General features: G+C 39.2%; 1 protein-coding gene and 1 long non-coding RNA gene across 2 annotated transcripts in view; one reads left to right on the forward strand and one right to left on the reverse strand.

The window, feature by feature from the left end:
- The window catches only part of LOC140712930 (uncharacterized), a 194889-nt gene that overhangs the window by 123929 nt on the left and 47524 nt on the right, over positions 1–23436 (reverse strand). The window lies entirely within an intron of this gene.
- TPD52L3 (TPD52 like 3) lies at positions 1893–4877 on the forward strand. The gene is made up of 2 exons (XM_037998429.2): positions 1893–2865; positions 4873–4877. Exons 1-2 carry the CDS (start codon positions 2499–2501, stop codon positions 4875–4877), a joined length of 372 nt encoding a protein of 123 aa, XP_037854357.2. The 5' UTR covers positions 1893–2498.

Genomic DNA, 23436 nt, shown 5'->3' on the forward strand with positions numbered 1-23436 from the left:
GATGTCCAGAATGGTGTTTCCCAGGTTTTCTTCTAGGATTCTTATAGTGTGAGGTTTACATTTAAATCTTTAATTCATCTTGAGTTAGCTTTTGTATATAGTGAAAGATAGGAGTCCAGTTTTATTCTTTATATGGCTAGCCACCTATCTCAGCATGATTTATTGAATCAGGAATCCTTTCCCCACTGCTTATTTTTGTTGACTTTGTCAAATATCAGAAGGCTATAGGTGTGTGGTTTTATTTCTGGGTCTCTATTCTGAGTCTCTGTTCCATTGGTCTATGTGTCTGTTCCATTGATCTATTTGTACCAGTACCATGCTGTTTTGATTACTGCAGCATGCTTCCAGCTTTGTTCTTTTTGCTTAGGGTTGCTTTGGCTGTTTAGGCTCTTTTTTGGTTCCATATGAATTTTAGAATAGTTTTTTTTCTAGTTCCGTGAAAAATAACATTGATAATTTGAAAGGAATGGCACTGAATCCACAGATTGCTTTGCACAGTACGGCAATTTTAACAATTTTGATTCTTCTAATCCATGAGCATGTAATGTTTTCCATTCGTTTGTATCATCTGTGATTTCTTTTGGCAGTGTTTTGTAGGTCTCCTTGTAGAGCTCTTTCATCTCATTGGTTAGATGTAGTCTGAGGTATTTAATTTTTTTGTGGCTATTGTAAATGAGATTCCATTCTTTATTTGGTTCTCAGCTTGAACATTATTGATATATAGAAATGCTACTGATTTTATATCCTGAAACTTTACTGAAGTCATTTATCAGTTTCAGGAGCCTTTTGGTAGAGCCTTTAGGGTTTTCTAGATATGGAATCATATCATCTGCAAAAAGAAATAATTCCACTTCTTCTTTTCCTATTTGAATGAGAGGGTATGTCTTGATGTGGGATCTGGAAACCAAGTATCTGAAAAGTTCAGTTTTGCTATGAGAAAAAAACCATTACTCTATCAAAATGAATCAAGGCTTAATAAAATATTTCATATTTTACACTGAAGGATGAGGAAGCATATAAAGAAAATAGGCATCAAGGTTGGTGGCTGAAATAATGCAGAGAAGTAAAATCAAGTGCAAGTTCAGATTTGGTGACTTGGAGTCTCACCTTTGAATAGAGAATGTATGTTCCATATTATGTAGCATAATTCAGGGATTTCTTTACCCTTTAGTCTCAGGTTTGAAAGAGGAGTTCTGATTCAGAGTCTGGGAGTGTTCCTGAAGCCACCAGTGTTTCTACAGGCAATGGAGGAAAAGCCTAGCCTTTAGAACAAATTCATTTTTAGGGAGCCCTTGCTGCCCTTTTCACGCCTTTAAACACATAGCCAAATCCCCCATCAGCCTTCACATTTACAACAAGAACAATTCTCATTTTTTAACTTAGGGAAACACACCATTCAGGACAAGACAATAATAAACACTACTAAATTATGTGAAAGGGTTATAGAACATAAACTCAAAGGAGGGCTGAAGTTGGTTTGAATGCATAGCTAGATGCTTCATTGTAGCCACATAGGCATGAGTAGGGCAAACTGCTGAAATTTGCTGAGGATCAAATTATGCTCCACAAGATCATGCTTGCAAGAACTACCAGAATATCCAACAAAATCACTAGAATCTAAGACTCGCTCAAGAATATTTCTCTGAGAATAGGCAGCCATAGAATGAGTTAAGTGAAGCCAGACCACAACACCTCACTGGATTAATGTCCTGATTTTTCCATTGCATAAGTTTACTCTGGGCAAAATTATGGTTGGGGGGAAGTTAGGGTAGGAGGTTGGAGGGGAAGAGTGGATCCACACTCTGATAGATGCTATTTAACTAGTTTTACTTTACTGTGCAGACTACCTCCCACAACTAGTAACCTTGAATGTGGGCAGGCATGCTTCCAGAAATGTGAGTGGAGGCAGGGGGGAATAAAGAAAATGCAACTACAAAACTGAAAACTCATACTAGCACAATGATGTTTAAAAGATTTTCAAGTGCTGGAAAACCGCTGGTGTGGAAAAGAGTTGCCTGACGCTTTGGCTTGAAGGCCAGGGCTTGTCACTTACCGCGTCAGGAGAAATTCCTCTCCTTTCGACAATAATCTCTGCACTGCCTACCTCATGAGGTCCTTGCAATGCCAAGATGCCGCCAGTGTGAGTTGCGCCTCAGCTGAGCACAGATTCTGCAGCCTCGCGCTTTGGACGGGAAGTCCCACCTCCGCAACCCTGACCTGACCGGCTACCCACCCCCACCACCCGGAAGTGAACACCACGAGCTAGCGCGACTACTTCACAGGCCAGGCCATCAACTCAACTGCCAAGGGGTCCATTGTACCAGCTGGGTCATGGATCTCTCCCGCCTGAAATCTGATTCCACCCACCAAAAGTCTGAGCCTGCGGGCCTAGATTTCGACTCTGCTGGCCAAGATTATTTCTCTGCAGCCCAAGAATTCGACTCTTTCTACCAAGAATTGAACCTAGACTCTCTTAATGAAGATCTTCTTCCCAGTTCATGCCACATGCCAGGACAGAGACCTCTGTGGGCACATATGAATCCCACTCGACTTCTGAACTGGAGGATCTGACAGAGCCTGAGCAAAGAGAGCTCAAAGCCAAACTCACTAAATTGGAAGCTGAAATTGTAACCCTACGCCACGTACTAGCAGCCAAAGACAGACGCTGTGGGGAGCTCAAGAGGAAGTTAGGCTTCACGGCTTTGGTAGGGCTGAGACAGAATCTATCCAAGAGCTGGCTTGATGTTCAGGTCTCCAACACCTATGTGGAACAGAAGACGTCAGCTGCTCTGTCCACCATGGGCACTGCCCTCTGCAGGAAGCCTGGAGGCATAAAGAAGTCGGCCACATTCAGATCTTTTGAAGGTCTGATGGGGACAATCAAGTCCAAAGTGGCAGGGGGCAAAGAGCTTGGCCCTGACTGTCTTTCTTCTGCAGAGGGTGGGGATGATCCGCTCTCAGTTTTGGGGAGTGGGGAAGACCCACTCCAGATTCCGGGGAGTGGGAATGATCCACTCCCAGTTCTGGAGAATGAGGATGACCAGCTCTGCTTTCTGGAACCAGAATGAGCCCCCTTGGTAACCTTGCCTGGTACTAAACCAGGGCAAGAACCCCCTTCCCTCATTACATTTGCAACTCTGCCCAACAAAAAAAAGCAAGCAAACCACAATGGTAAAGTGGTTAATTCCGGAAATTGACAGGATCCAGTTTTGAGAAAAGAACATAGATATTTGCTGCTCTTAAGATAGAGAACCCAAAGTTTTGTACCTGGTTATTTTGCACTTAAGTTTATAGACGAAATGTGTCATTATATTAGCTTTCCTGAGACTGTATCTAATGGACAAGTCAGTGACTCCAGAGGGGTCTTAGCCAAAGCCCAAGCTCTCTTTTGGAAAACTAGTCTATTAGAAAGCCAAAGTAGATTTCTGTTTAAGCTTGAAAGAGGTATGAAGTAATCTGTAGTTTTTTGTTTTTTGTTTTTTTCCCTTCCCCATTTCCTTCCTTCCCTCAGTCTCAGACAAAGTCACCTTGAATGCTCCACCTGGCCTACAACTTTTATTTAAAAAGATAATCAAGAAAACTTCATCTTCTCTGAGACCCAGAAAAAGAGAGGAAAATAGTAATAGTGCACTTAATGTTACATTATTAATACAGGTTTTGTAAAACTTGTTTGTTTTCAAAGCTCTGGACTAAGCAAAACAACAGCATCAGTTTAGGAAATTGTTACTACTTTGCACACAAACTGAAATTGCAACTTTGCCTTGTGCTTTGTTTACAATTTCTTTATATATCAAAATGAGTGTTTTAAAGTTTAACCCTTGAAGCAGCATGTCTTTGCCATAGCAGCACTTCACTTAAGAGGAAGAAATTGCTTCTCTGGCAGTAATTCCTAGTTAGTTACCACCTCCAGCTAAGGGGCTGGAGGAAAACAGGTATAGCCAAATTCAAGAAAGATACACCCCTGTCTCAAGGAACATTTTAAAAAGAATGTCTGTCCCCTGTGAGCTGGCTGTTATGTCTTTGAATGGACCTAACTATACATTTTTGCTCTTAACTCTGCCCTTCTTTTTAGGTAAACGTAAATGAGAAGGAAGCAGAATATAACCCTCTGGAGAGCTCAAGACAGTAGGAACCTGGACTGTGTTTGTTTCAATTTTCTGATATCTGATTTTCACAGGAATATACATTTTGTTTGTTTTCCTTTTCCATTTCCAAAATGCCAAGATCTGGGAGCCTCTTTCATTCCTCTAGTCACACTGCCTGAGATAGAAGTTAGTGTCTTATTGGCTGTGGGCAGAGACTAGGACTCTTATTTGCTTGGGTACATTTCAGTAACCTCTCACTGCCTAAAATAGTAGTCCCTCCAGCCTAAGAAGATGATTCTGTTTTGTTGACTCTTGAATGCTCCCCCAACATTCCTTTGGTTTTCCTATAAGCAAAACCAAATACCACTATAAATACAAAAGCATTTGGTAAACTGTAAAGTTACTCATGTATCCCAACCCTCTACAGATTTCTGAAGACAAAATTTTGCTTGGATTAAAACAAGATGTTTTACTATTTTGCATGTTTGATTTTTAATTTGTTGTGTTTATCAACCAAAATGGCTTTGTATGCTGAAGAACAAGAGGCGAGCCTGCAGCATACAAGAAATGAAAGTAGTCCAACAGGCAAAGACTTTGACATATTTCAGGAAAGCTTGTGTTAGGGACAATCTCAGACTATTATCATGGGCCAAACCTGAGAGATGTTATATTTTCTTTAATAATTTCTAAAATAGTAGTAAGTTTCCCCAATAAATTCTCAACTCTGTAAAAGTAGTAAAGTACATATTTATTTTTGTTGATCATTGTTTTCCCATTTCTGGCTTAGGATAGATCTTCAATAAACACATGTTAAATCAAGGAAGGAATTAACATCATATACTTCAGACATCAAATCTTGAATCTAAGAGATTATCAACAACATGAACTTGTTGACAAGTTCCTTTTGCTTTTAAACAAAAATATATTGTTTATTCAAAGCCTATCTGAGACTCTACTATGTATCAAGAGCTGTCCCAGGTTCTCAAGGCATAGAAGTAAATTAGACATTGTATGTGCTCTCCAGAAACACTCAGACTTTCAAATCATTATAATTCAGTGAGTGCTAAAATAGAGCTGTGTGCCAGATATAAAAGAAGTCCTGAGGAAGGGGTGTTCAACTCTGTCTTGGTAGGTCAGTAAAGCCTTTAGAGAGACAGAAAGTCTTAGAGGACCAGGAGAAGTTTGCAGACAGACAAGAATATAATATTCCAGACAACATCCAGAGGAACTGAGTCACAAAGGAATGTATAAGAATGGCATATTCTAGGAACTAACAGTACATCACTGCAGCTAGAGAGGAAGGGGAAATGGTGTTACATGAGTAAGAAAAAATAAGCAGGGGGCAAAAATCATAAGTAGTCTTACATACTACCTTAGATATTAATATTTAAGCCTTTAGGAAATGGGAGGCACTGAAGCACTTAAGTAAAAAAGTAACTATCAAATTTTTGTTTTAGATTACTCTGGTCATCAGAGAAATAGATTAAGTATTAAAGAGGTAGAATCAGACTTAGGAATCAACTGCATGAGGTTGGGAGAGGGGGACAAATTTGCAAGATAATAAGACTGTAGAATTGAAAAGACCTGATATTATTGAAACTGGAGTTGCACATTCATTTTGCTTTGGCTTTTTTGTATCAGTGGTCATGGGCACCAAATAAAATGCTTCCATGAACATTTGGATTCTGGCTCTAAAGTTTCCTCGAGATTTCTTTTTTCCACTTGCTTCTACCCTTCCTATGCATTGGCTTTCTTCATCCTCTACCCTGTCTGCCTTCATAACTTGATCATCTCCACTCATCTAGGCCTATTTGGATTTTGTAGCCCAGCTTAAGTCTATTTAACTTGGCCAAGTAAGGATGCAATTTTCAATAGTTCCTAGAATATGTGTACACCCAAAGATTCACATCCCTAGGTTTCGCTCGATACCTGAGAACTACTAGATGGGAATGACACTGAAACAAAATTTCCTGAGGCCCTCAGTTTTCTGGGACTTTAATTGCCCATATGAGTGAAGGGATTAGGATAGAAAATTGAGACAAGATGACACGGCCTTGATGTTTATGTCTTCCCACCCCAAATTCATAGGTTGAAATCCTAACCACAGGGTGATGGTATTGGGAGATGGGGCCTTTTGGGAAGTGATTAGCCCTCAAAAATGGCTTATCGACAAGCCAAAGGGAGCTTGTTTGCCCTTTTCAAACACTGGGAAAACACAGTGAGACGGCACCATTCATAACCCTGGAAATAGGCCTTCACCAGACACTGAATCTACAGATAACTTGATCCACCTCCAGAAAAATAAGAGATAAATTTCTGTCAAGCTACCCAGTTTATAGCAGCCCAGATGACTAAGACACAAGAATTGAAAGTTATGCTTCCCAGAGATAACACTTTCCATGCTGCTGGCAAGGATGATGATAGAATACCAATCCCTATGTTCATTACTATCATACATGTCCCGGAAAAATACTAGCATCGCTCCCAAAGAAATTCGCCAGCATTTTCTAGAGGCTCCTCTGCTTTATGATTCATCAAAATGCCAAGTTCCATATTTGAAAGAAAGTACTTTTATTACATGCTCTACTCTTAATGGCTTGTGTGGACTACAGAGAGGTGATTAGCAATCACTGATCCAGAACTGTGCAGGTTTCCTGATAGTGGCAGGCAATGTGCTTGATGGCTCCACCTATCAAGGGGACAATGATGGCACAGGTTGATTCTGCTAAGGATTTGCATCTGGGCACAGAATTTCAGTTTCTTGCCTGTGGACTGTAATGTAAGGAAAAAGGATGAGCATCACTCTATTGAAACAACTGTGGAAAGAGGATTCCAGAAGGATGACAGAGTGGGAAGCACAAGGAATCTGTCTCTCTACTTAGATAACAATTGAGCTGGCAAATCAGTGTGATGTAATAATTTTGGAACACTAGAATATACTGAAGGCTTGCAACTTCCAGGGGAAGGCTTGAACAATAAATTGTAGTTAATTTCAGTACTCTGAACACAGTACCATCTACCCATTCCTAGTCCCAGCCCTGTAACTGGTAAATGTGCATATGTTTCTGGAACAACCTGTACATAGCTTGTGAGAGCCAGGGTTGGCAAAAAGGACCCTGTGTTCCAAATAGTAGAGATCTGTGCTCTGTCAATCACTGATTGCTGCTTCTGCTCACAGAGGTACAGACAGAGGTGGGCAGCCATTGTTGTTGTACCTAGCCCCACTGTGGCAAGCCCCTCCCTACTAGCTGAAGTGACTTCTAAGGGACTTAAAGGGCCAGTGCTCTTTTTTCTCCCCTTCATTTTTCTCTTTTTCCTCTTTTGGGAGCCAGACATTCAAAAACAACTGCATATATGGGAGAAATTAGAAAGTGATTGTGCATGTCCAGGAAAAAGCTCAGAAAATACCTGAGAAGACCTTAAATTTATATTTCAGGTTAATCCTTGGAACAGAGATAGCCTACAACAATAAAAAATAATAACAATCAACAAAAACAATAACAAAAAAACATTAAATTCTGGGAAATGAGGGGAATCTAATTACCAGAGTTACCATGTTACTAGATTCAAATGTCCAGTTTTCAAAAAAAATCAGAAGGCATACAAAGAACAGGAAAATATGGTCCATTTAAAGAATAAAAATAAACCACATGTCCTGAAAAAAAACACATGGCAGATACAGTAGACAAATACCTTAAAAATAGCTTAAAGATGCTCATAGAACTAAAGGGAGATGTGGAGAAAAGAAAATTATGCATGAACAAAATGGAAATATAAATAAAGATACAGAAAACCTAAGGAGAGAAAAAGAAATTCTGGAGTTAAGAAGAACAATAATTGAAATGAAAAATTCACTGGAGGGATCCAAAAGCAGATTTGAGCAGACAGAAGAAAGAACTAGTGAATCTGAGAAAAGAAAATGAAAATTATTAAGTCTGAAGAACAGAAGGAAAAAAAATTGAAGAAAAGTCAATAGAGCCTAAGGGACTTATAGGACACTATCAAGCCGACCAACAAATACAATGTGAGAATTCCAAAAGGAAAAGAAAGAGAGAAAGAAATGAGCAGAGAGTATATTTAAAGAAATAATGGTGGAAAACTTTACAAATTTGAGGAAAGATGTAAATATAAACATCCAAGAGCTTAACAAACTCCAAGAAAAATGAACTGACAAAGACTCACACAAAAACACACTATAATCAAACTTTGAAAGACAAAGACAAAGAAAGAATCTTGAAATCAGAAAGAGAAAAGCAATTCATCACACGCAAGAGATACTCAATGAGATCATCAGCAGATTTTTCATCAAAAACTTTAAGGCCAGAAGGCAGTGGTTCAATATATTCAAAATGCTAACAGTAAAAAAAGCAAAACTGTTGTCCAAGAATCCTATATTTGGCAAAACTGTCCTTTAAAAGTGAGGGAGAAATTAAGACATTTCCAGATAAGCAAAAGCTGAGTTAGCTCATTACACTAGACCTGTGGCTGTAACTCATAACCACATGAAGAAATAAAGATATTAATAAAGGTAAATACAGAAGCACTTACAAAAGCCAGTGGTTTTACAAATTCATCAGCTAATGGTTTGTAACTCCACTTTTTGTTTTCTATACAATTTAAGAGATTAATACATTTAAAAACACATTAATCTAAAAGTTAGCATTATTGTAACTTTGCTTTGTAACTCCACATTTTATTTTCAAATAATTTGAGAGACTAATGCATTTAAAGAAAGTATTCATTTACATTTTTGGACACACAATGTTTAATAACGTAATCTTGTGACATTAACAATCAAAAGAGGTAAGGGCAGAGCTATAAAGGAGCAAAGATTTTGTATGTTACTCAAGTTAAGATGGTATAAATTCAGAGTGTTATAACTTTTTGTTTTATTTTGTTTGTTTGTTTGTTTTTCGAGACGGAGTCTTGCTTTGTTGCCCAGGCTGGAGTGCAGTGGCATGATCTCGGCTCACTGCAAGCTCCGCCTCCTGGGTTCATGCCATTCTCTCACCTCAGCCTCCCAATTAACTGGATCTACAGATGCCCACCATGACACCTGGCTAATTTTGTTTTTGTATTTTTAGTAGAGACGGGGTTTCACCATGTTAGCCAGAATGGTCTCGATCTCCTGACCTTACGATCCACCCGCCTCAGCCTCCCAAAGTGCTGGGATTACAGGTGTGAGTCACTGTGCCCAGCCTAGAGTGTTATAACTTTAAATATAAAATGTAATTCCCATGGCAACCTTAAAGAAAATAGCTGTAGAATGTACACAAAAGAAAATGAGAAAGGAATTTAAATATTTCACTACAAAAATGAACTAAACACAAAAGAAGACAATAATGCAGGAAACAAAAGGTAAATAAGATGCACGGCATATAAAAAACATGTAACAAAATGAAAGAATTAAATTCCTCCTTATCAGTAATTACTTTAAATGTAAATGGAGTAAACTCTCTAATCAAAAGACACAGATTGCCAGAATGCATAAAAATACATGATCTAGAGAGATTCCAAGATGGCCAAATAGGAACAGCTCCAGTCTGCAGCTCCAAGCATGAGCAACACTGAAGACAGGTGATTTCTGCATTTCCAACTGAGGTACCAGGTTCATCTCACTGGGCTTGTCAGACAGTGGGTGCAGTCCACAGAGCAGGGCAGGGCATCACCTCACCCGGGAAGCACAAGGGGTCAGGGAATTCCCTTTCCTAGCAAAGGGAAGCCATGAGAGATGGTACCTGGAAAATTGGGACACTCCCACCCTAATACTGCACTTTTCCAACAGCCTTAGCAAAGAGCACATCAGGAGATTATATCCCACGCCTGGCTCAGAGGGTCCCAGGCCCACAGAGCCTTGATCACTGCTAGCACAGCAGTCTGAGATCAAACTGCAAGGCAGCAGTGAGGCTGGGGGAGGGGCGTCCGCCATTGCTGAGGCTTGAGTAAGTAAACAAAGTGGCCGGGAAGCTCAAACTGGGTGGAGCCCACCACAGCTCAAGGAGGCCTGCCTGCCTCTGTAGACTCCACCTCTGGGGGCAGGGCATAGCTGAACAAAAGGCAGCAGAAACTTCTGCAGACTTAAATGTCCCTGTCTGACAGCTTTAAAAAGAGTAGTGGTTCTCCCAGCACAGAGATTGAGATCTGAGAACGGACAGACTGCCTCCTCAATTGGGTCCCTGACTCCAGAGTAGCCTAACTAGGAGACACCTCCCAGTAGGGGCTGACTGATACCTCATACAGCCAGGTGCCCCTCTGAGACAAAGCTTCCAGAGGAAGGATCAGGCAGCAACATCTGCCGTTCTGCAATATTTGCAGTTCTGCAGCCTCTGCTGGTGATACCCAGGCAAACAGGGTCTGGAATGGACCTCTAGCAAACTCCAAAAGACCTGCAGCTGAGGGTCCTGACTGTTAGAAGGAAAACTAACAAACAGAAAGGAATAGCATCAACATCAACAAAAACGACATCCACACCAAAACCCCATCCATAGGTCACCATCATCAAAGACCAAAGGTAGATAAAACCACAAAGATGGGGAGAAACCAGAGCAGAAAAGCTGAAAACTCTAAAAATCAGAGCACATCTTCTCCTCCAAAGGAACATAGCTCCTCACCAGCAACGGAACAAAGCTGGATGGAGGATGACTTTGACGAGTTGAGAGAAGGCGGCTTCAGATGATCGGTAATAACAAACTTCTTTTAGCTAAAGGAGCATATTCAAACCCATCACAAACAAGCTAAAAACCTTAAAAAAAGATTAGACAAATGGCTAACTAGAATAAACAGTGTAGATAAGTCCTTAAATGACCTGATGGAGCTGAAAACCATGGCATGAGAACTATGTGACAAATGCACAAGCTTCAGTAGCCGATTTGATTAAGTGGAAGAAAGGGTATCAGTGATTGAAGATCAAATGAATGAAATGAAGCAAGAAGAGAAGTTTAGAGAAAAAAGATTAAAAAGAAATGAACAAAGCCTCCGAGAAATATGGGACTATGTGAGAAGACCAAATCTACATCTGATTGGTGTACCTGAAAGTGACAGGGAGAATGGAACCAAGTTGGAAAACACTATTCAGGATATTATCCAGAAGAACTTCCCCAACCTAGCAAGGCAGGCCAACGTTCAAATTCAGGAAATACAGAGAATGCCACAAAGATACTCCTCGAGAAGAGCAACTCCAAGACACATAATTGTCAGATTCACCAAAGTTGAAATGAAGGAAAAAAAGTTAAGGGCAGCCCAAGAGAAAGGTCGGGTTACCCACAGAGGGAAACCCATCAGACTAACAGCGGATCTCTTGGCAGAAACTCTACAAGCCAGAAGAGAGTGGGGGTCAATATTCAACATTCTTAAAGAAAAGAATTTTCAGCCCAGAATTTCATATCCAGCCAAACTAAGCTTCATAAGTGAAGGAGAAATAAAATCCTTTACAGACAAACAAATGCTGAGAGATTTTGTCACCACCAGGCCTGCCTTACAAGAGCTCCTGAAGGAAGCACTAAACATGGAAAGGAACAACCAGTACCACCCACTGCAAAAACATGCCAAATTGTAAAGACCATCAATGCTAGGAAGAAACTACGTCAACTAACAAGCGAAATAACCAGCTAACATCATAATGACAGGATCAAATTCACACATAACAATATTAACCTTAAATGTAAATGGACTAAATGCTCCTATTAAAAGACAGACTGGCAAACTAGATAAAGAATCAAGATCCATCAGTGTGCTGTATTCAAAAGACCCATCTCACATGCAGAGACACACATAGGCTCAAAATAAAGGGATGGAGGAAGATCTACCAAACAAATGGAAAACAGAAAAAGCAAGGGTTACAATCCTAGTCTCTGGTAAAACAGACTTTAAACCAACAAAGATCAAAAGAGACAAAGAAGGCCATTACATAATGGTAAAGGGATCAATTCAACAAGAAGAGCTAACTATCCTAAATACATATGCACCCAATACAAGAGCACCCAGATTTATAAAGCAAGTCTTTAGAGACTTACAAAGAGACTTAGACTCCCACACAATAATAATGGGAGACTTTAACACCCCACTGTTAATATTAGACAGATCAATGAGACAGAAAGTTAACGAGGATTTCCAGGAATTGAACTCAACTCTGCACCAAGCGGACCTAATAGACATCTACAGAACTCTCCACCCCAAATCAACAGAATATATATTCTTCTCAGTACCACATCACAGTTATTCCAAAATTGACCACATAGTTGGAAGTAAAGCACTCCTCAGCAAATGTAAAAGAACAGAAATTAAAACTGTCTCGCAGACCACACTGCAATCAAACTAGAACTCAGGATTAAGAAACTCACTCAAAATCGCTCAACTACATGGAAAATATATACCATGGAATACTATGCAGTCATAAAAAAGGAGGAGTTCGTGTCCTTTGTAGGGACATGGATGAAGCTAGAAACCATCATTCTGAGCGAACTATTGCAAGGACAGAAAACCAAACACTGCATGTTCTCACTCATAGGTGGGTTTGAACAATGAGAACACTTGGTCATGGGGCAGGGAACATCACACACTGGGGCCTGTCATGGGGTTGAGGGAAGGGAAGGGATAACATTAGGAGATATACCTAATGTAAATGACGAGTTAATGGGTGCAGCACACCAACATGGCACATGTATACATATGTAACAAACCTGCACGTTGTGCACATGTTCGCTAGAACTTGAAGTATAATAATAAAAAAAAATACTTGATCTAAGCAAGATGGCTCACTAGAAGCCCTAGTGCTTGTCCTCCTCACAAAGACAGCCAGAACAACAAATAAGCTATATTTTAACAAAAACAATGGAAAGAGAGAGCAGAAGTACACCAGAGGAATAACAGAAACTTGGGATGGCCATATAAAGAATACAAGAAAATGCCAGGATTGAACCATCTCATTCCCCAACTGGAATCAGCTGGGAACAAGGAGGAACTTCTTCCTACAGTGAGGAAATAAAGCAAGAAATTCCAAGCAGCCCCCATCAATTCCTTGGACACCTACAGACCTCAGCACTGGAGTCCTCTGGAGTCCTCACAGACACTAAACCCAGCTAAGGGAGATTCCTGGAGTCCACATAGCTGTGTTCTTCCCAGAGAAGGAGCAGACACTGTCTCACACAGCTACTGCACTATACTATTTTAGTATTGGTACTATGGTTGGAGTGTGTCTTGCTCTGGGGTTGAGTAGCCAAGGTTCCCTTTCATCTCTGAGGCTAAGCCACCACTAAACCACCCCATCCCAGTGGCCTGACACACTCAAGCCAAGATGCAAGCTGCTGTTATACCCTTTTCCACAGAACCAAGCAGAGGTGGAGCCACTCTACCTACCCCTACCACTGCCCCCTTGGGCTGGAGCTAAAGTAGTACTCTGCTTCGTGGGAAAATGATACCTTGGCAACGCAGGTCAGTCATACCTCCCCAGTGCCTAAGTTGAATCAGTGCTCTGCATTCCAGGAAATGGTGCCTTGGCTGCTCAGAGTAGTCGTGAGCCCAGTATCTAACCTGAAGTGGTACCCTGCATCCAGGGAAATAGCACTTGGGCTGCCCAGAACAATCACACACAACCAGGCCTGAGTTGAAGTGACATGTTGCTCCCTGAAGAATCAATACCCTGGATCAAGTTGAGCAGTTGTGTTAGGGCGGAGCTGACATAATAAAGAGGGTCATTATATAATGATAATGGGCTCAATCCAGCAAGAGGAGTATATAGCAATTCTAAATATACCTGCACCCAATACTGGAGCACCTAGATATATAAAGCAAATATTATTAGATCTAAGGGGAGAGATAGACTCCAACACAATAATTGGAGACTTCAACACCCTGCTCTCAGCATTGAACAGATAATCTAGAAAATCAGCAAAGAAACATTGAATTTAAGCTGTACTGTAGACCAATGTCTAACAGACATTTACAGAACATTTAACCCAACAGCTGCAGAATACAAATCATTGTCATCAGCATATAGACCACTCTCCCGGATAAATTACATGTTAGACTATAAAACAAGTCTCAATATATTTAAAAGAATTTAAATCATATTAAGTATGTTTTCTGATCATAAGGGAGTACAAATAGAAATTAATAAAAAGAGAAACTTTTGAAATCATACCAATACATGGAAATTAAGCAGCATGTTCCTGAATAATTAACTGGTCAATAAAGAAATTAAAAAGGAAATTTAAAAATTTTCTGAAACAAATGAAAATAGAAACAACATACCAAGACCTATAAGATGCAGAAAAAGCAGTATTAAGAAGTAAATTTATAGCAATAAATGCCTACATCAAAAAATAGAAAGCTTTCAAATAAGCAACATAGCAATGCATTTCAATAAACTAGAAAAGTGAGACCAAACTAAACCTAAAATGAGAAAGAAAGAAATAAGATCAAAGCACAAATAAAACTGAGACTAAAAAAAGTATCAATGAAACAAAAAGCTGGTTTTCAAAAAAAGATAAAATTAGTAAAGTTCCACAAGTTAGACTAAGCACAAAAAGAGAAAAGATCCAAATAATAAAAATCAGAAACATAACAAAGGAGACATTACAACTGATATCACAGAAATAAAGTCTCCTATCAAAGAAAAACCCAGGACCCAGTGGCTTCACTGCTGAACTCTACCAAACATTTAAAGAACTAATTACCAATTCTTCTCAAAGTCTTCCAGAAAATTGAGGAGGATAGAATTCTTCCAAACTCATTCTATGAGGCCAGCATTGCCTTGATACCATAACTAGACAGTAACGTAACAAAAAAAGAAAACTATAAGCCAATATCCTGATGAAGACAGATGTAAAAATCCTCAACAAAATACTAGCAAACCAAATCTAGCAGCACATTAAAAAGATAATTCACTATGATCAAGTAAGATTTATCCAAGGGATGCAGGATAATTCAACATATGGAAATTGATAAACACAATACATCAGATTAACAGACCCAAAAACAAAAACCATATAATCATTTCAATAGATGCTGAAAAAGCATTTGATAAATTTCAACATCCCTTTATGATAAAAACCCACAACAAACTTGGTATAGGAGAAACATACCTCAAAATAATAAAGGCCATATGTGGCAAACCCAAAGCTAACATCACACCTAATTGGGAAAAATTTAAAGCCTTTATTCTAAGATCAGGAATAACACAAGGTTTCCTATTTTCACCACTTTTACTAGACATAGTACTGGAAGTCTGAGTCACAGCAATTAGGGAAAATAAAGAAATAAAGCACATCCAAATTGGAAAGGAAGAAGTCTAATTGTTCTTATTTGCAGACACCATGAACTTATGTGTAAAGAAACCTAAAAGCACCACCAAAAAAACTCTTAGAACTGATCAACAAATTCAGTAAATTTGCAAGATACAGAATCAACATTAAAAAATCAGTAATGTCTCTATCCACCAACAGAGAACTATCAGACAAAGAAATCAAAAAAGCAATCCCAATTACAATCACTACCAAAAAATACCTTAAAAAATTAACTAAGGAGGTAAAAATATTTATAAGAAGAACTATAAAGCACAATGAAAGAAATTGAAGAGGACGCACAGAATGAAGAGACACTCTTTCTTTTTAAAAATAGAAAAAAAAAAAACCTAAAATATGCATGGAACCACAGAAGATCCTGAACAGCCATCCTGAGCAAAAAGAATAAAGTTGGAACCAGGCATAGTGGCTCAAACCTGTAATCTCAGTGCTTTGGGAGGCTCAGGCAGGAGTATTGCTTGAGGCCAGGAGTTCAAGGCCAGCCTGGGCAATATAGCAAGACCCCATCTGTATGAAAAAGAAAAAAGAAAAAAATGAACAAACCTGGAGGCATCACACAACCAGACTTCAAAATATACTATAAAGCTATAATAACCAAAATAGGATAGTACTGGCATAAGAACAGACATATAGACCAGTGGAACAGAATAGAAAACCCAGAAATAAATCCATGTATTTAAAACCAACTAATTTTTTTTTCTTTTTCTTTTTCTTTTCTTTTTGAGTCAAAGTCTCACTCTATTACCTAGGCTGGAGTGCAGTGGAAGGATCATAGCTTACTGCAGACTTGAACTCCTGAGCTCAAATGATCCTCCCACCCCAACCTCCTAAGTAGCTGGATTATAGGCACAGGCCACCATACCTAGCTAATTTTTTGTTGACTTTTTTTTTTTTCTTTTAGAGAGAGAAGGTTTTGCTATGTGAACCAAGCTGTTCTCCAACTCCTGACCTCAAGCAATCCTCTTGTGTTGGCCTCCCAAAGTTCTGGAATTACAGGTGTAAGCCACCATGCCCAGCCTGCCAATTGATTTTTGACAAAGAAACCAAAATCACTGATAGAGAAAGGGATGGTCTTGTCAACAAATAGTGCTGGGAAACTGGATATCCACACAGAGAACAATAAAACCAGGCCAGGCATGATGGCTCACACCTGTAGTCCCAGCACTTTGGGAGGCCAAGGCAAGCAGATCACTTGAGCCCAGAAGTTCATGACCAGCCTGGGCAACATGGTGAAACCCTGTCTCTACAAAAAATATAAAAAATTAGCCAGGCATGGTGGCACAAGCCTGTAATCCCAGCTACTCAGGAGGCTGAGGTGGGAAGATCACCTGAGCCCGGGAGGCAGAGGTTTCAGTGAGCTGAGATCATGCCACTGCACTCCAGCCTGAGTGACATAGTGAGACCCTGTCTCAAAAAAAAAGAAAAAGAAAAAAGCAAAAGAAAACCAGACCCCTATCTCTCACCATGTACAAAAATCAACTCAAAATGGATTAAAGACTTATGACCTGAAACTATGAAACTATTAGAATGAAATATAGGGGAAATACTTCAGACATTGGTCTGAGCAAATATTTCATGTTGAAGACCTCAAAAGTACAGGTAACAAAGAGAAAATAGATGAATCACATTATACCAAACTAACATAGCAAGAGAAACAATCAACAGAGTGAAGAGACAACATACAGAAAACTTGGAGAAAACATTTACAAACTAGTCATCTGACAAGGGACTAATATCCAGAAAATACAAGGAACTAAAACAAGTCAGCAGCAAAAATACCAAATAAACCAATTTTTAACTGGTCAAATGAACTGAATAGACATTTATCAAAAGGAGATATATAACAAATTGCCCACAGGTATGTGGAAAAAAATGCTCAACATCACTAATCATCAGGTAAATACAAACAAAATCACAATGAAATATCATCTCATCCCAATTTGAATGATTATTATTTTTTTTTAATGCTGTTGAGGATTCAGAGTAAGGAGAACCAAAAAGAAACCAAAATCACTGATAGAGAAAGGGTTTGATATAACTATATTAATCCACATTCCCACTATATCAATAACAGTATAAATTATCCTCAAAAAACTAAAAATAGAGCTACCATATGATCCAGCAATCCCACTATTGGATACATATCCAAAGGAAACAAAATTAGTATGTTGAAGAGCTATCTGCACTTCCAGGTTTACTGCAGCACTATTCACAATAGCCAAGTTATTGTATCAACATAGGTGTCTACCAACAGATGAATGGATAATGAAAATATGGTATATACACACAATGAGATATTATTTAGCCAGTATCTTTAAAAAGCACAAAATTCTTTCTTTCATGGCAATATGAATGAGTTTGGATGGGATAGCATTATGTTAAATAAAATAAGCTAAGCCCAGAAATATAAACGTGACATGTTATCACTCATATGTGAAAACTAAAAAAGTTGATGTTATAGAAGTAGAGAATAGAATATTGGTTACTGGAGGCAGAGAAGGATAGGAGGGAGGGAAGGATAGACAAAGGTTGATTAACAGATACAAAAGTACAGGTAGAAAAGAAGAATAAATTCTAATATTCTATAGCATAATACAATGACTATAACAATTTATTGTATATTTTTAAATAGCTAGAAGAATTGATTTTGAATGTTTTCAACACAAAGAAATGATAAATGTTTATGATGGTGGATATGCTAATTACCCTGGTTTGAGCATTACATATTGTATACATGTATCAAAATATCACAATGTACCCCATAAGTATGTACAATTATCATGTATCATTTACAAACAATGATAAAAGTAAAACATATGTAACCTAACTATATACCATCTGTAAGAGACTCAATTTAGATTCAAAAACAAACAGATTGAAAGTGAAAAGATAGAAAAAGATATTCCATGCAAACAGTAACAAAAACAAGCAGGGGTTGCTATACTAATATCAGACAAAATAGACTGTAAATCAAAAAAGCTCATAAAAGAGAAAGGATAATATACATTAATAAAAGATTCAATATAGAAAGAAAATACACAATGGTAAACATTTACTCATGTAATGACAGACCACCAAAATACATGAAGCAAAAACTTACAGCATGAAAGGGAAAAATAGATAGTTCTGTAATAATAGTTGGGGACTTAAATACCCCACTGTAAATAAAAGAACAACCAGGCAGAAGATAAGCAAGGAAATAGAGGACTTAACACAATAAACCAACTAGATCTAACATATATAGAACACTGTACCCAACAACAGCAGCATACACATTCTTCCCAAATGCACATGGGACATTTTCCAGGATAGATCATATATTGGGCCACGAGTTAAGTCTCAATCGATTTTAAGAGATAGAGGTCATAGGCCGGGTGCGGTGGCTCACATCTGTAATCCCAGCACTTTGGGAGGCCAAGGTGGGCAGATCACGAGGTCAGGCGATCAAGGCCATCCTGGCTAACACGGTGAAACCCTATCTCTACTAAAACCACAAAAAATTAGCCGGGCCTGGTGGTGGGTGCCTCTAGTCCCAGTTACTCAGGAGGTTGAGGCAGGAGAATGGCATGAACCCGGGAGGTGTAGCTTGCAGTGAGCCAAGATCGCCCTGCTGCACTCCAGCCTGGGCAACAGAGAGACACTCCATTTCAATAAAAAAGATAGAGGTCATAAAAAATATCTTCTCTGACTGCAACAGAATAAACTTAGACATCAATAACAGAAGTAAAACTAGAAAATTCTTAAATTTGTAGAATTTAAACAACATACTCTTAAATAATCAATGAGCTAAAATGATATCAACTTATCAACAAATGAAATACTTGCCAACAATGAAAACCAAAACACAATATACCAAAACTTATGGGATGCCACAAAAGCAGTCCTCAGTTGGAATTTATAGCTATAAATGCCTACAACAAAAAAAAATTAAAAAGATACCAAATTTTTTATGAAATATAACAATTACAACTTAAAAAACTAGAAAAAAGAAATACAAACGCAACACAAAGCTAACAGAAGGAAATAATAGAGACTACAGCAGAGATAAATGGCAGAGAATAGAAAAACAATAGCAAAAATCAATGAAACTAAAACTGATTTTTTGAAAGATCAACAAAACTGACAAGCCTTTAGCTAGATGGGGGAAAAAAACACAGAAGACTCAAGTTATTGAAATCAGAAATGAAAATGGAGACATTCCCATAGATTTTACAAAAGTAAAAATGATTATAACAGACTACATAAGCAAATTGGAGAAAGTGGATGAAATGGACAAATTCCTAGAAACACAAAATCTACCAAGACTGGGTCATGAATAAATAATCTGGATAGACCTACAACTAGTGATGAGATTGAATCAGTGTTGAAAACAATTTCCCAACAAAGAAAAGCCCAAGACCGATGGCTTCACTGGTAAACTCTGCCAAACATTTACAGAATTAATACCAATCCATCTCAAACTTTTCATAAAAAAGTTGAACAGGAGAGAACACTTTCTAACTCATTCTATGAGGCCAGTATTGCCCTAATATCAAAGCAAGAAATCACTACAAGAAAACTGCAGACCAATATCCCTTATAAATACTGATGCAAAAATCCTCAATAAAATGTTGGTAAACTGAATTTAGCAGAATAGTAGAAAAGATTTTGCATCATGACCAAGTGGGGTTTAATCTTGAAATGCAAGGATGGGCCGGGCGCGGTGGCTCAAGCCTGTAATCCCAGCACATTGGGAGGCCGAGACGGGTGGATCACGAGGTCAGGAGATCGAGACCGTCCTGGCTAAAACGGCAAAACCCCGTCTCTACTAAAAATACAAAAAACTAGCCGGGCGAGGTGGCGGGCGCCTGTAGTCCCAGCTACTCGGGAGGCTGAGGCAGGAGAATGGCGTAAACCCGGGAGGCGGAGCTTGCAGTGAGCTGAGATCCGGCCACTGCACTCCAGCCTGGGCGACAGAGCGAGACTCCATCTCAAAAAAAAAAAAAAAAAAAAAAAAAAAAGAAATGCAAGGATGGTTCAACATAGAAACGATCAATATAAATACCACATTAACAGAATGGAGGCAAAAAAACAAAACAAAACAAAAAAAACATGATCATCTCAATTGAAGCAAAAAAAAAGCATTTGACAAAATTCAGTACCCTTTCATGATTAAAAAACACTTAACAAATTAGGAACAAAAGGAAACTATTCCAGCGTAATAAAAGCCACATATGACAAACTCTCAAACACTCAATGACAAAAGACTGGAAGCATTTCCTTTAAGAAAGGTGCAGAGACTTGTGTGACCACATAGACTCACACCTTAGCCAGGATTAGGGACAGGATACAATTCCAAATAACTGAATATGAATCAGGTCATGAACTTATCTACCACAGAAACCCTCTCTACTTGTTAAATCTCATATCCCTGCTGGAAATGAGAAGGGTCACCAAGGTTAAGGTAATAGAAATCACCAATCCTTGTCTTCTGATTCTCCCTGAACATCTTCATGTATATCTACTCTCTCAGTTTTCTGGTGCCCTCAGACCATATTCTTAACCCTATGCCACTTCAGTCTCCCTTAACAACCCTGTGAGGGGAACCTGAGTATCTCATTAACAGGGTTCTGGATTTAGGGTCACTATTGTCAAAAATCTGGTACCTGTTCTCACTAGAAAGTTATGGGTCAGAAGGGCAGTCTTGGGAACCACTGGGAAAGCTAGAGAAACACTACCACCCTGACCAGGAGGAAGAGCCTATGTTCATAGCATATCGTCGTTGTTTTATGAAAATTTTATTTGTTCACCCAACAAATATTTGTTGCATTTTTACTATGTGTCAGGTACTGTTTAGGTGCCAGGGATACAGCAGGGAGCAAAACAGACCAAAATTCTGTTTTAGGCAGTGTGGTGGCTCATGCCTATAATCCCAGCACTTTGGGAGGCCAAGGCAGGAGGATGACTTGAGGTCAGGAGTTCAAGACTAGCCTCAGCAACATAGCAAGACCCTGCCTCGCTCTGTCACCCAGCCTGGAGTGCAGTGGCACAATCTCAGCTCACTGCAACCTCTGCCTCCTGGGTTCAAGTAATTCTCCTGCCTCAGCCTCTAGAGTAGCTGGCATTACAGGCACGAGCCACCACACCTGGCTAATTTTTGTGTTTTTAGCAGAGATGGGGCTTTCACCGTGTTGGCCAGGCTGGCCTGGAACTCCTGACCTCAGGTGATCTGCCCACCTTGACCACAGGTGTGAGCCACTGCACCCAACCAAAAAAAAATTTTTTTTAATTAGCCAGGAGCTATGGCACATGCCTAGAGTCCTAATCAGGTGGTTGAGGCAGAAGACTGGCTTAAACCCAGGAGTTTGAGATTACAGTGAATGAGTTACAGTCACACCACTGCACTCCAGACAGGGTCAGAGCAAGACCCTGCCTCTTAAAAAAAAAAATAACTGTCTGCATGGAGTTTATGTTCACAATGGGGGCAAAGTAAATTAAATGATAATAAGATAAACATCCATATATCCCTTGCAAGCTTAAGACCCAGCATAACTATTTACCAGCCTATTTACATACCCTTGACTCTCACCAGAGCCTTTCATGTAGCCTCCTGATGGGGTTGGTTGAGGAGATGAGAAAAGGGTGCGCCTTCGCAGCAGTCATTGTGGACACCTTCTCATTTATTCCTGGCCTGCTGTCACGCTGAACCTTTTTTCTCCCTTTAAACTCTGTCCTTGCTTCTGTCTGACTCCAAACCTTTGGCTCTGTACAGCCCAAATTTTGAGCCTACCTGTGGCCCTTAAAACTTGGTATTTAAACCAGGTATTCCCATCAAATGCCTCTTATCTTTTCCTAACAGATTTTTTCTGACTTAGTTTGCCCCTTGATCTCTGACCTTCTTGCTCTCTAAGAAAGCCTGATAAGCCCATCAGAATCTTATAGAAGAAGATCGGCAACTCACGTGTTTGGGGTCACCAAAGATTGGCTAACTTGCAATATGTACATTTGTCAAGGAGGCAAACATATTTATAAAAATAAAAGCTAGCATTTATATGCCACTTACTATGGACCAGGAACTATTATCATGTTTTTCATGCCTCAATTCATTTAATCCTTATTATAGCTCTTTAAGATAGGTTTTTAATTATTCCTATTTTACAGATTAAGAAACCAAGACTCAAAGAAATTAATGGAGCTCAGGACATGCTACCACAAAAATATGGCACCTGGGTATTGTGAACATTTTCAGCTGAAGAAATTTGAGAAAACAATCTGGGCATGGTGGCACCCACCTGTAATCCCAGGTACTCAGGAGGCTGAGGCAGGAAGAAGGTTGCTTGAGCCCAGAGTTTCAAGGGTACAGTGAGCTATGATCACATCACTGCACTCCAGCCTGGGCAAGAGAGTGAAACCCTATCCCTTAAAAAAAAAAAAAAAAAAAAAAAAAAGAAAGGAAAGAAAGGAAAGAAATTTGAGAAAACAGCAGAAGCAGGAAGGCCAGTCTCACCTTCCCCACCTCCCTTCTCCCATAAAGCAGATCACAAAACCTAGGAAGGATTTTCTGACCTTCCCCTGAAGCAGGTTATAAGACCCTCATGTGAGAAGTATCCTCCTATGCCTGGGAGAGAGGAACATCTTTATCTCTGAAGATAAAGGGTCACAGAGAAGAATCTGACTTGTTAAGATTCTAAGGACTTGCTAAGTTTCCCCCAGTTTATTACCATTAGATCACACCCTTTTTGCCTGTCATATTTCTCCACAACTATCCAATCTTCATCAAACCTAGCATTAAAAAAACCCACACACAACCCTCAGGTTTAATGGTCTCTTCAGATTTTTATTTCTGTATGAAGTCTCCAAGTCATGTAAAACTTACATTAAATAAATTTGCAGGCTTTTCTCTTATTAATCTGCCTGTTTGTACAGGGACCTTAGCCATGAACCTAAAATAGGTAGAAGGAAAGATATTTTTCCTTCCCTATGAAGTAAAGTAACTTTCCCAAAAACACACTGCTAATAAGTGGCAGAACTGGGTTTTGAACAAGGATTCTGAATCTAGACCACCACCCTCC

The sequence above is a fragment of the Chlorocebus sabaeus genome, chromosome 12 (assembly GCF_047675955.1).
Source record: "Chlorocebus sabaeus isolate Y175 chromosome 12, mChlSab1.0.hap1, whole genome shotgun sequence".
Taxonomy (NCBI): Eukaryota; Metazoa; Chordata; class Mammalia; order Primates; family Cercopithecidae; genus Chlorocebus; species Chlorocebus sabaeus.

Coding starts and splice junctions, on each gene's coding strand:
- TPD52L3 (XM_037998429.2), top strand. CDS start 2,499: ATGCCACATGCCAGGACAGAGACCTCTGTGGGCACATATGAATCCCAC.